General features: G+C 40.3%; 1 protein-coding gene across 3 annotated transcripts in view; it reads right to left on the bottom strand.

Annotated features, from left to right (window-relative positions):
- The window catches only part of LOC123504467 (protein O-mannosyl-transferase TMTC2-like), a 158,664-nt gene that overhangs the window by 23,601 nt on the left and 124,329 nt on the right, over nucleotides 1-10,734 (bottom strand). For all 3 annotated transcript variants that reach the window (XM_045254993.1, XM_045254992.1, XM_045254991.1), the window contains exons 5-7: nucleotides 2,918-3,032; nucleotides 1,734-1,819; nucleotides 1,135-1,379 (exon numbers count right to left, since the gene is read on the bottom strand). In XM_045254993.1, coding sequence (XP_045110928.1) covers nucleotides 1,135-1,379; nucleotides 1,734-1,819; nucleotides 2,918-3,032 — 446 coding nt within the window. The remainder of the gene's footprint in view (nucleotides 1-1,134; nucleotides 1,380-1,733; nucleotides 1,820-2,917; nucleotides 3,033-10,734) is intronic.

Here is a 10,734-nt window from a genome sequence, read left to right as displayed (position 1 = left end):
TAAAATCATGAATATTTCCAAGAACCGAAAAGTAGAGCAAATAACAAATAAAAGACTGACTGGAGAAGAGGTGATAGGTAACGAAAATACATGAGACTAGGTAACACTGTTGATGCGAATAACTACACTAGTTTATAGCTATGTAATTATACCAGCCATCAGGGACAGAGAGAGAGAGAGAGAAGAGGAAGAGGAGAAGGAAGAAGAGGAAAAGAGAGAGAACAAGAGATATAGCAGTGTTGCGGAGAAGGAAAACAAAAGAATGAAGTTGAAAAAAACAAAGTGAACATTTCAGGACTTTCCCTAAAATATGAGAATGTCGAAGAACATGGCGTTACGATGGAGGTCAAAATGAAGGTGCAAAGAAATTCAAAAGTGAAGTTGAGAGAGAACAAAAGATAGACTGGGGAAGCAATAATGAAGAAGGAAAGCAGGAAAATGATGGGGAAGGATAGCCTTTTTAATACGTGTCAGTAAACCATAAGCACTTTTGAGGCTCACGTTTGCGACATCAACTGGCTGACTGGAGAAAGGGAGAAGGGGGTGAGAATGAGGAGAGTAGGAAAAGTAGCAGGAAGGAGAGAAGAGGAAGAAGAAAGGGAGGAAAATGAATGTTACGAAGAAGTTAAAGAAGAGGAAGAAGAAGAAGGGGAAGAGGAGAAGGAGGAAGAGGAGGAGGAGGATGAGGAGGAGGAGGAATAGTACTATCATCATAAGTATCAGGAAGTTGTAGTAGAAAAGAAGATAAAAAGGAGGGAAAAGAAAAAAAAGATGAAAAAAGAACGTCATCACCATCCCAGGGAATAGGGAAGAGTAAGAGAGAGGAAGATTAGGAGAAGGAAGAGGATAAGAAAAACAAAGAAAGGAAAAAAGAAGAAAGACGACAAGGAGGAAGAAGAAGAGAAATAACACCATCACAACAACTATACACGCACAAAAAAAAAAACTTAAAATTGGAGAAAGAAAATAAAGTGAGAGAAAAAGATAGCAAAATCAAGAAGAAAAGGAATAACAACAACACAGTAATCAAGAAACCTAATCCATCAACATAACACACAAAGAACAGATCTCCAATACTCAGCATCAATAACCTATACATCATCCACTCCAGAGACACATGACCACCACCCTCACCTGTGGTTGGTAGTGGGAAGGCATCCTCTCCACAGCTTCCTGGTATACCTCGATGGCTCTCTCGAAATGGCCGTCATCAGCGTACAGGCGGCCCAAGTTGAAGAGCGCTGAGATCTTGGTGGACTCGTGGGTGCGGGGGTCCTTGAGGCCAGACCCGTCCAGCTGTGAGCAGTGACGGTACACCTCGGCTGCGTCCGCTCTTTGCCCCAGCAGTCCCAGCACCAGGCCCATGTTGAGGTGCGCCACTGACGGAGGACAAAGGGAAAGGAGTTGAAGTGTTTGTTTTATGCGTTATGAAGTGTGCGGGCTCTCTCTCTCTCTCTCTCTCTCTCTCTCTCTCTCTCTCTCTCTCTCTCTCTCTCTTCCCATCAATTATGAGTTCTAAATAAAAATCCATGCATGTTCTCTTATATGATATTGACAATTACGTTGCACTTTTTTGAAGGGAATTTAAATTATACCTCCTGAACACATGAAGTCTTAAGGCAGGTCAGAAAAAGAAAAAAAAAAATACCGCATTCCATATCGTGATAACTTAGGTGTCTGGAGAATTTCAAAGTAGTTGGTCTTGGGAAGGAGAGAAAGAATAATTTACTCACTCGCCATCCTGGGCCGGAACTGTATTGCTAGTTTGTATTCCTGCAGCGCCTCGTGGTACCGTTTCTGCTCTTGAAAAAGTATACCTCTGTGGGAGGCAGTGAGAGAGAAAAAGAAAACATGAGTTAATAATTCAGAGTAAATGATTTATGGAAGTGTTGTATTGTTGCAAAATATCGTTTCATAGGAGAAAATGGGAATTAATTAGGCTAACAACGTAATGCAACATTTTGTTTGGTATGAAACTGAGCTATAAGAAATAATGTTTAGGGAACATATTAGAATAATACATTCGTAATAAAACGTTGATCTTTGCTAAAAATGAATTAATATTGGCAAAATTGCAGTCAAGTACTATACTGCATTTTTTTTTCAAAGTTACCGATATAATATTTTCTAATCACTATTCTTAGTTATATTTGTCCATCAACAGTCATAAATTGTTACTCTTGCAACTATACTCTTTGTCCTTCTCTCAAATTCATGTTTTTACTCACATGTTACCGTTAATAAAATATTTCCTTATCTCAGCACGACATCAGTCTGTCAAACCTGTCTTATATGTTAGTTTTCAAGGTTCCAATTTTTTACACTTCTCTCTTCACTGTAACTCACTCTCACACTCATTATTTATTGTCCTCCCTCGCCAATTTACTCTCTTATTCACTGACCCTAACCACCTCCCATCTTTTGTTTTTTTGTATATTTTTTTCAACTGGTAGGTTCCTTTTCTCTTCCTTTTCTGCCAATAATTTTTTGTAGGTCTTTGTTTTCTAAATCTAAATTGTCGCTTACAATTTCTATGAGCTCACTGTCTTCTTTTTCTCTATGCATGTTCCATCTGCCTCTCTTCTTTATTTTTTTTACTCTTCCTTCCTCCTTCTCCTTCTTCCGTGTAATCTTCTTCCATCCCTTTATTGATTCTTCAACTTTTCCTTCCGTTTTCACTTTTCCTTCCTACCATCCACTGTTGCCTTTCTTTTCACTAATTAAACCTCCCTCCCTTCATTCCTTTTCGCCCTTCTCTGTATCTATCCTTCTTTCTTTCCTTTCTTTCCTCTTTCCATATCTTCCTGTCGACCCATTCTTTCACCTATCGACTCTTACTCGTTTTACCCTTTCTGTCAATCCTCCATCCATTCCCTCCTCCTTTCCTTCATTTATTATCCCGTCCCTTCTCACTCACAGGTTATAGTGGACATCCGCCATGTTGGACCGATAGGAGAGAGCTTTCTTGTACGCCCACTCCGCCTCCTCCTTCTTGCCTTGGGAACTGAGGATGTTGGCCAGGTTTCCGTACGCTGTAATAGAAAAAGAAGGGAGCGTTAGTGATTGATGGAAGCAAAGCGGGGGAGGCTGCTTGTGCATGTTGCTGGAGTTTGGGGTACCATTTTAAAGAGGGACGGTTTTAGAGACATATGAATAAGAGGAATGGAAGATGTGTGTGTGTGTGTGTGTGTGTGTGTAAGAGAGAGAGAGAGAAAGAGAGAGAGAGAGAGTGAATGCTGGATCTCAGGAAAGAGGTTGTGTTTTAATACGGAATGAATCAAAACACAAATGCGATATTGAAATGTGAGGAGATGAATGGAAGTGAGAGACAGGAAGTGATAAATTGACTGATCCATATACCTAATGAATAAAGATGAAGAATTGTTGAGTGAAAGAGATGATGTGAAGTGATTCAATAAAGAGAAAAGTGAAATGGAGGGAACTAACAACCATTGAAAAGTGAAAACAATGTAATAAGTCGCGAAAAATGATAATCAGTACTATGTGTCGCAAAGTTTGAAATAAATAAACCAATATAAGTAATAATAAACTTCTTTTATGGCAGAATGCAAAAGAAACTCGTGTGTGTGTGTGTGTGTGTGTGTGTGTGTGTGTGTGTGTGTGTGTGTGTGTGTGTGTGTGTGTGTGTGTGTGTGTGTGTGTGTGTGTGTGTGTGTGTGTGTGTGTGTGCATTTACACATGCATACAACGAGATTTATGTGCAGAAAAACAAACTTAAAGTGGAGAGAGAGAGAGAGAGAGAGAGAGAGAGAGAGAGAGAGAGAGAGAGAGAGAGAGAAAATGTACCATCACTCTGCCAGTAAACGTAGTGGCTCATAAAGAAAATAAAAAAAAGAAAAAAGATAGGACACCGAAATTACATATTATGAATCGATAAATAAAAATTGACGTTAATTCTTTTTTGGACATTGCACGGAGTTTATAAAGTGAGGTGACATATTGCCCAATTAGTGGAAGGAGGCTTTTAATCATAGTACACGTAAAAGAGGGGGAAGAGAGAGAGAGAGAGGGGGAGGAGGGGAGAAGAGGAGAGACTGGTTGGTGCCTTCACGTATATAAGAATCGATCGCTCTGTCTTTGGAAACTTTTACGATGCATAAAGCGAGAGAGAGAAAAAAAAAGGTTGTTAGTTTCAGCCAATAAATAAGGAAGGTGATGGAAGGTAAGCTGTATAATTTTTACTCATAATTCGAGGTTTTTCTCTTTCTTCGCCTAGCACCTTTCTCTCTCTCTCTCTCTCTCTCTCTCTCTCTCTCTCTCTCTCTCTCTCTCTCTCTCTCTCTCTCTCTCTCTCTCTCTCTCTCTCTCTCTCTCTCTCTCTCTCTCTCTCTCTCTCTCTCTCTCTCTCTCTGTGCTAGAGAGAGAGAGAGAGAGAGAGAGAGAGAGAGAGAGAGAGAGAGAGAGAGAGAGAGAGAATAGGATATATGTAAATCATTATTATTTAACACACTTTCTTTCCTTTTCAGGTGAGGTGAGCGATGGATGGACACACACACACACACACACACACACACACACACACACACACACACACACACACACACATGTACACAGAGAGAGAGAGGGAGTCAGTCGTCTGGCCTGGCAGGAACACACAAACAGACGTACGCACGCACGGACGGACGAACGGACAAGCAGACAGACTGGTGCGGGAGGTCAACTCGAGGGTGAGGGAAAGATGTACTACAGCTCGCCTCTTCGTCTTCCTCCTCCCTTCTCCTCCCTTACCCCATAATCACTACTTCTCTCATACACCGCCACCAACACTCCCTCTTCTCTCTCTTCCTCCTTCATTCTTTCTCCGTGATGAAGCTTCTTTCCTTTTTCTTTTCCTGTTTGTCGTTTGTTTTTGGCTTGATATTTCTGATATTTCATGTTTTTATTGACTCGGGATAAAGAATCGTAGGCTAACATGCAATCTCAAGTTTTATAATGCCTTTATAAACCAACAAGTATGATTTTTGTCTTTTGATGTTCGTGTGCTTCTGTGTTACTTGTCTCACGTTTGTCTCATATGTTTCTGTGTCTCTCTTTCTCTTCCTCTTTATTTTTATTCCACCTCATACATTCCTTCAATTTGAGAACGATAACCTAAATCTTATTCCTTCCTTCTTTCTCTCCTTCCCTCCTATTCTTCTTACAAATTGGTGATTCTTGTTCCTCTCATCTCTTCTTCCTCTCCTTGCCAGCTTCTCTCCCTCCATCCATATACTTCCTCCCTCCCTCCCACCCAACCAACCTCGCTTCACTACCAGCTACTGTTCATTCTTCAGTTCAGGCCTTTTGTGTCTCTCCTTCTCGCCTCATCTTGTACTCTGGAAGCATAGAGGAGCAAAGGAGACTGACAGCCTAGCATGTACAAGTTCCATCCATTTGCCTGTCGTTTCTTAATGGTTCTGGGGAGCGTTTTGTCGATTGGTGTGTGGGGCAGAAAAAAGAAAGACGGGGAGAGAGAGAGAGAGAGAGAGAGAGAGAGAGAGAGAGAGAGAGAGAGAGAGAGAGAGAGAGAGAGAATAAATGTTTGGCGTCCTCCGTCTGTTCCGTAGTTCCCGTGTGAGTTAAGGATATAATTACCGGTGCAACAGGGAGCCATATAAATGCTAATAGCTTCTGACTCCTCGCCCAAGACCCAACAGACCGACTGGTGCCCCCGACCTGTGTGTGTTTGTTGTCTGGAGTCGTCAGCTTATAGGTAGCTGATTGGAAGAGTGGCCCACGCATTCTAGAAGAGCTAATGCATTGCCGAAGGAGTTGAAACGTTAAAAAAAAAAGTCTTGGTATGTGAATGGAAGTGTGAAGGTGTATTTGTAGCTATTACATGTTGCTATGCAGGAACAAGAAGAGAGTATGCATTGTAGGTGTTAGGGTTAGTATGATATTGTAATTTTTAACATGTTGTCAGACTTGGCAGTGAAATAGATGGTAAGAGTAAGAAGAAGGCGATAAAAGGAGCGTTTTTAAGATGGTGATGATTTTCTTAGTAGATGATTACACCATGACAACAATGAGATATGAAATGCAGGCGTTTAGACAAGTGTGACTGTGATTTACGCTTGCTTTGAAATTAGTTTAGCACTTAGTTTAACAGAAAGAATAATAGCAGCAAATTTCAAATGAATGTTTGGAACAAGTGATCATAATAATATGTTAAATAGTTCACCTAGCCATTAGCACTAGCAATGACAACAAATAAAAGAAAGAAACTATGGTAAGGAAGTTATCATAATATTAATTGAAAGGTGTGTTATGGTGTATTATGGAACGATACTTGACGGTCATTACTTGCCTAAACGTACGATTAACGGAGACTATTCCTTCTTAACTGAAATATGCACCAAAAATAAGAATAACGAGCCGGAAAGAGCGCCGCTAAGGAGGTGATCCGTAATTATACAGTAGTGGTAATAGTGGCGGTGGTTGTGGGGGAATTGGTGGGTTGGTGCGACGGTTTGGCGCCTGACCTGCACCACGCCGCCTCTCTATCTTACACTGGTCTCTGCTGAGTCATGATCTGTCACTATTTCCTCGTGTATAAGTCCATAACGCGTGCACAATATTTTAAAGGATGCAATAATTCTTGGGTGGACTTTGGAGAGTCAAGTGAGTCTTATATGCATTTTAATTAAAGAAAAGATGATTTGAATCTTTAACGTGTCAGTGGTGGGTGTTTGATTTTAGTTTTACGACCTACCTTAATAGAAGGGAAGAGCTGAATCATCATAGGTAATTCAATGGAGGTCAGTCCATCTTCATATCGAGAAGTGTAACCTTGAAGTATAATTGTGATATTCTTGCTTTGCTTGTCATATTTATTTTTCTGAATTGTTCCCTGAATTTGTTTAGGTAAAGTAAAGTAAAGTAAAGTAAAGTCAGCAGGAAACCACGAATATGTCTCTGCCAGCGCTGCAGCCACTAATTCATATATATGATATGAAGGCATAACGTAAAATCACTACCATTGGGTAATGTTTGCTTGGTTAATGCTTGGTGCAAGAAGTATTTTAATTAATGATACACGGAACAAACACCCAATTTAATTCAGGATAATACCATCAGGACGCAAGTATGCTGTATATTCATGCTGCAGAGACTTAATTAAATTATTACGTTTACTTCTCACTCGTTCATTTCTGCGACAGAGGAACACAAAATACAGTGACCACGAAAAACAAAACGCTGCCTATCTTTACAATATTATGTTGAAGGTTTCACTTTATTTATCGGTGCGTGGAAGAACGTGATAACTGAACCTTGCTCACATTTTATTGCCTCGTTAGAAATATTTTCCTTCAAGCACAAGATCATTAAACGCTGAGCAATGGATAAGAAAACTCGCGGAGAAAATTAAGCGAATGGTAAAAGGCATATGAGATTGCAGAAAGAAATAGAGGTCTTGCCAATAACGTTTTTGTATGACTAAAAGAGAGAGAGAGTGTATTTGTATATGTGAGATGTTCTTGTAATAAATGCAATTAGAGTGTGACTGTGGTGAGAAATGTGAAGAAACAAAATGATAAATGAAATAATACATAGGAACATGAACATTGAATTAAAATAAAAACAAAAAGAATGTCAAATATTTAGTTATATAAACTAAGAATGATGATTAATTTGGCACTAAAGATATAAGAAAGTGGTAATATACTAAGGCATACAAATACGATATTTTATGATATATGAAGTGATGAAGTGATTGAGTGAGCTAGTGAAAAATAAATGTATATATATATCTGTGGGTGAGTGAGAGTAAATGTGAGTCAGTGAGTGCTTGAGAGAAAGTGAGTGAGTGAATCATATAAGGCATCACAAGAAAATAATTAACCTTCTGAGTGAATGACAGAGGGATTGAGTGATGCAAAAATTTATGGAAGTGGCAGATCAGTGAGTGGGAGATTGAGTGAATGAATAAACCAAAATGAATCAATGAGTAAGCAACAGAAATTCAGAAAAGCGAGTGAACCATTGAGCAAGGGGTGAGTGAGAGGTTGAGTGAGTGAGTGAATGAGTGAGGGAAGGAGCACGGGTAGTGGGGTGGTCCTCGCTGAACGGACGGACAGGTCGGCCGAAATGCTAATGCAAAGGTAATTATTCGAACCTGCCGGGAACGTTTGGCTTCGAACTAATAGAAGGCTTGGGCCGGAAGGCAAGAATTACACGTACATGTCCGCGTGTGTGTGTGTGTGTGTGTGTGTGTGTGTGTGTGTGTGTGTGTGTGAGCGAGCGAGCGTGCACACTTCACCTTAATATTTGTACGGGTCATATATTTATTTTCAAATTTCTCTTCTCTACTAGAATTTGAGGGCTTTTATATCATTTGTAGATGTTATTGTTGTTGTTGTTGTTGATGTTGTCTTAGTTGTTTTTGTTTTGCTGCAGTTTTTTTTTATCACCAGCATCACCATCACTATCACCACCAATATCCTGATTATCGTTTTATTTTCATCATCTCTGTCATTATCACTATTTGACCTCCTGTATAGTGGCATCTTCCACTGAATCAATACATTTCTACATATGTGATACAAAAATCCAACAAAAAGGAAATATGGATGGGTGAAGAGAGAGAGAGAGAGAGAGAGAGAGAGAGAGAGAGAGAGAGAGAGAGAGAGAGACTGAGACTGACTTCGCAATTTTATGCAAATCTCTCAGTGTTGCTCTAGCCTCTCCCACTTCACCTGTATGATTCATGTCCCATCATTATTATCATTTCCTGTATCTCTCTCTTTCTGCTTTGTGCCGTGCTTTCTCTCCAGCCTCCATAAGCCTTCCCCTTCCACACACACACACACACACACACACACACACACACACACACACACAACCACAACTCTTGCATGTAGAAGTAAAAGACAACATTTACTTTCGTTTAAGAGTTTTCGAAGATATTAACTCACTCATATATCTAACACCAGCCTTTCCTTCTCTCCTGTGTCTGTTGTTTTTCTTCCTCTAACAGTTTACACAAAGGTGGGGAAAAGCTTTAAAATCCTAAGTAAGAAGTAATAAAGAAGGGAAGGTAATGAGAGAAAATGACGCTTGTGGTGGCAAGAAATCCCAACCTGGGCTGCCCACTCATCGTTTTCTTTCCTTTCTTCCTTCCTTCCGTCACTCACTCACTCACTCACTAGCTTGGTGATGATTTGAACGAAAGGTAGGAGCTAGGAATACGTTTTATAGTTTTTTTTTTTTGTCGTTATTGTTCCTATTATTATTATTTTCATTATTATTATTATTATTATTATTATTATTTTTATTATCAAGATTATTATTATTCTAGTGATGACAAATATAAATGAGTTGTTAATTCTTATGCAAATGACTGGATTGTTTTAAGAAAGGTTCAGGTAGATTATGTCACAGTGTCTCTCTCTCTCTCTCTCTCTCTCTCTCTCTCTCTCTCTCTCTCTCTCTCTCTCTCTCTCTCTCTCTCTCTCTCTCTCTCTCTCTGTTCTTTTAGTTTTAGATTTAGTTTTTATTATCGACCACAGCTGTTTGAATGCTCGCAGGTGGCACACGAGAAGCTAATTTCCACCAAAACCTAAGTCATCCACGAACGGATTAAAAATGTATATCACTGCATTTCTGCCTCGCAAGGATCGGCAGTTGCCACACCTTTCTGCACGAGGTAGTAAACAAAACATCAAACAACAACACTAATGGGGAAGGACAGATGGTGTGGCAGATAGAAAGAGCGTTAAAGTGAGAAAATTATGAAGAGTCTTATAAGGTGAGCATGGAAAGGAGGATGGGAGGAAGAAGAGGAGGAGGAAGACGAGAATGAATGCGATGATGATAGACAGGGAGAACTAGAAACAGATCAAAGGAGAAGGGAGGCATGAGAAGAGAAGAATGAAGACAAGGATAACGATAGGGAAGAGGAAGACGAGCAGAAAAGAAGATGAGAGTAGTGAAAGAAATGGAGAAGGAGGGCGACACTTACAAAGGTTTATATGACGAAGATGAATAAAAGAAGCAAAAAAAAAAGAAAAGTACGAAGGCTTTTGAGAGAGAGAGAGAGAGAGAGAGAGAGAGAGAGAGAGAGAGAGAGAGAGAGAGAGAGAGAAGCACTTGCACGCACGGAGAAGTAAAAAACCTCACCAACCCACCAAACCAATCAAACTAAAAGAAACGCATTGCTTTGACCCGCTGCCCAAGATCATTTTGAAGCGAGCAAGTGACTGAGGGAAGGAGAGAAGGAACGGGGGACGAAGGAAGTCAGTCTCACTCTACAGAACGGTGGTGGGTAGTGGGGCTGATCACTGGGTAGTTAAAAAGACCTAAATGAGCATTCCGGCGGGGCACACTCGCTCGTGATAACTGGGTGTTGCGACAAAGACGGAGGAGCCATGAGCAGTTCTAGAATGGCGAGGCAGCCCCCACCACACGCAACCGACTCAGTAATTATTTTCTTGCATGATTGCGCCCTCCCGAAAGTGTCTTCACGAGCAGGGAAGTAAGGGATGCGGAGAATGCATAGGAGTAGTAAGAGAAGGAGGAGGAGGAGGAGGAGGAGGAGGAGCTGTGGGGGAATTGTAGTGGGGAAGTTAGAATAGGAGGAAAAAGGGTATTATCATCAGATAGAAGATGACACTTGATAGGTTCATAGTGGTTTAAAGGAAAAGAAGGTGAATGAAGAGAAAGGTGAGAGGATAGGAGAGAAAAAGAACATTGTCCTAAATTACGATAAATATTACTCTTCCTCTCTCTCTCTCT

This window comes from Portunus trituberculatus, chromosome 16 (assembly GCF_017591435.1).
Source record: "Portunus trituberculatus isolate SZX2019 chromosome 16, ASM1759143v1, whole genome shotgun sequence".
In the NCBI taxonomy this organism is placed as follows: Eukaryota; Metazoa; Arthropoda; class Malacostraca; order Decapoda; family Portunidae; genus Portunus; species Portunus trituberculatus.
Note: the sequence above shows the minus strand (reverse complement) of the source record. Positions and strands in the feature narration are given on the sequence as shown.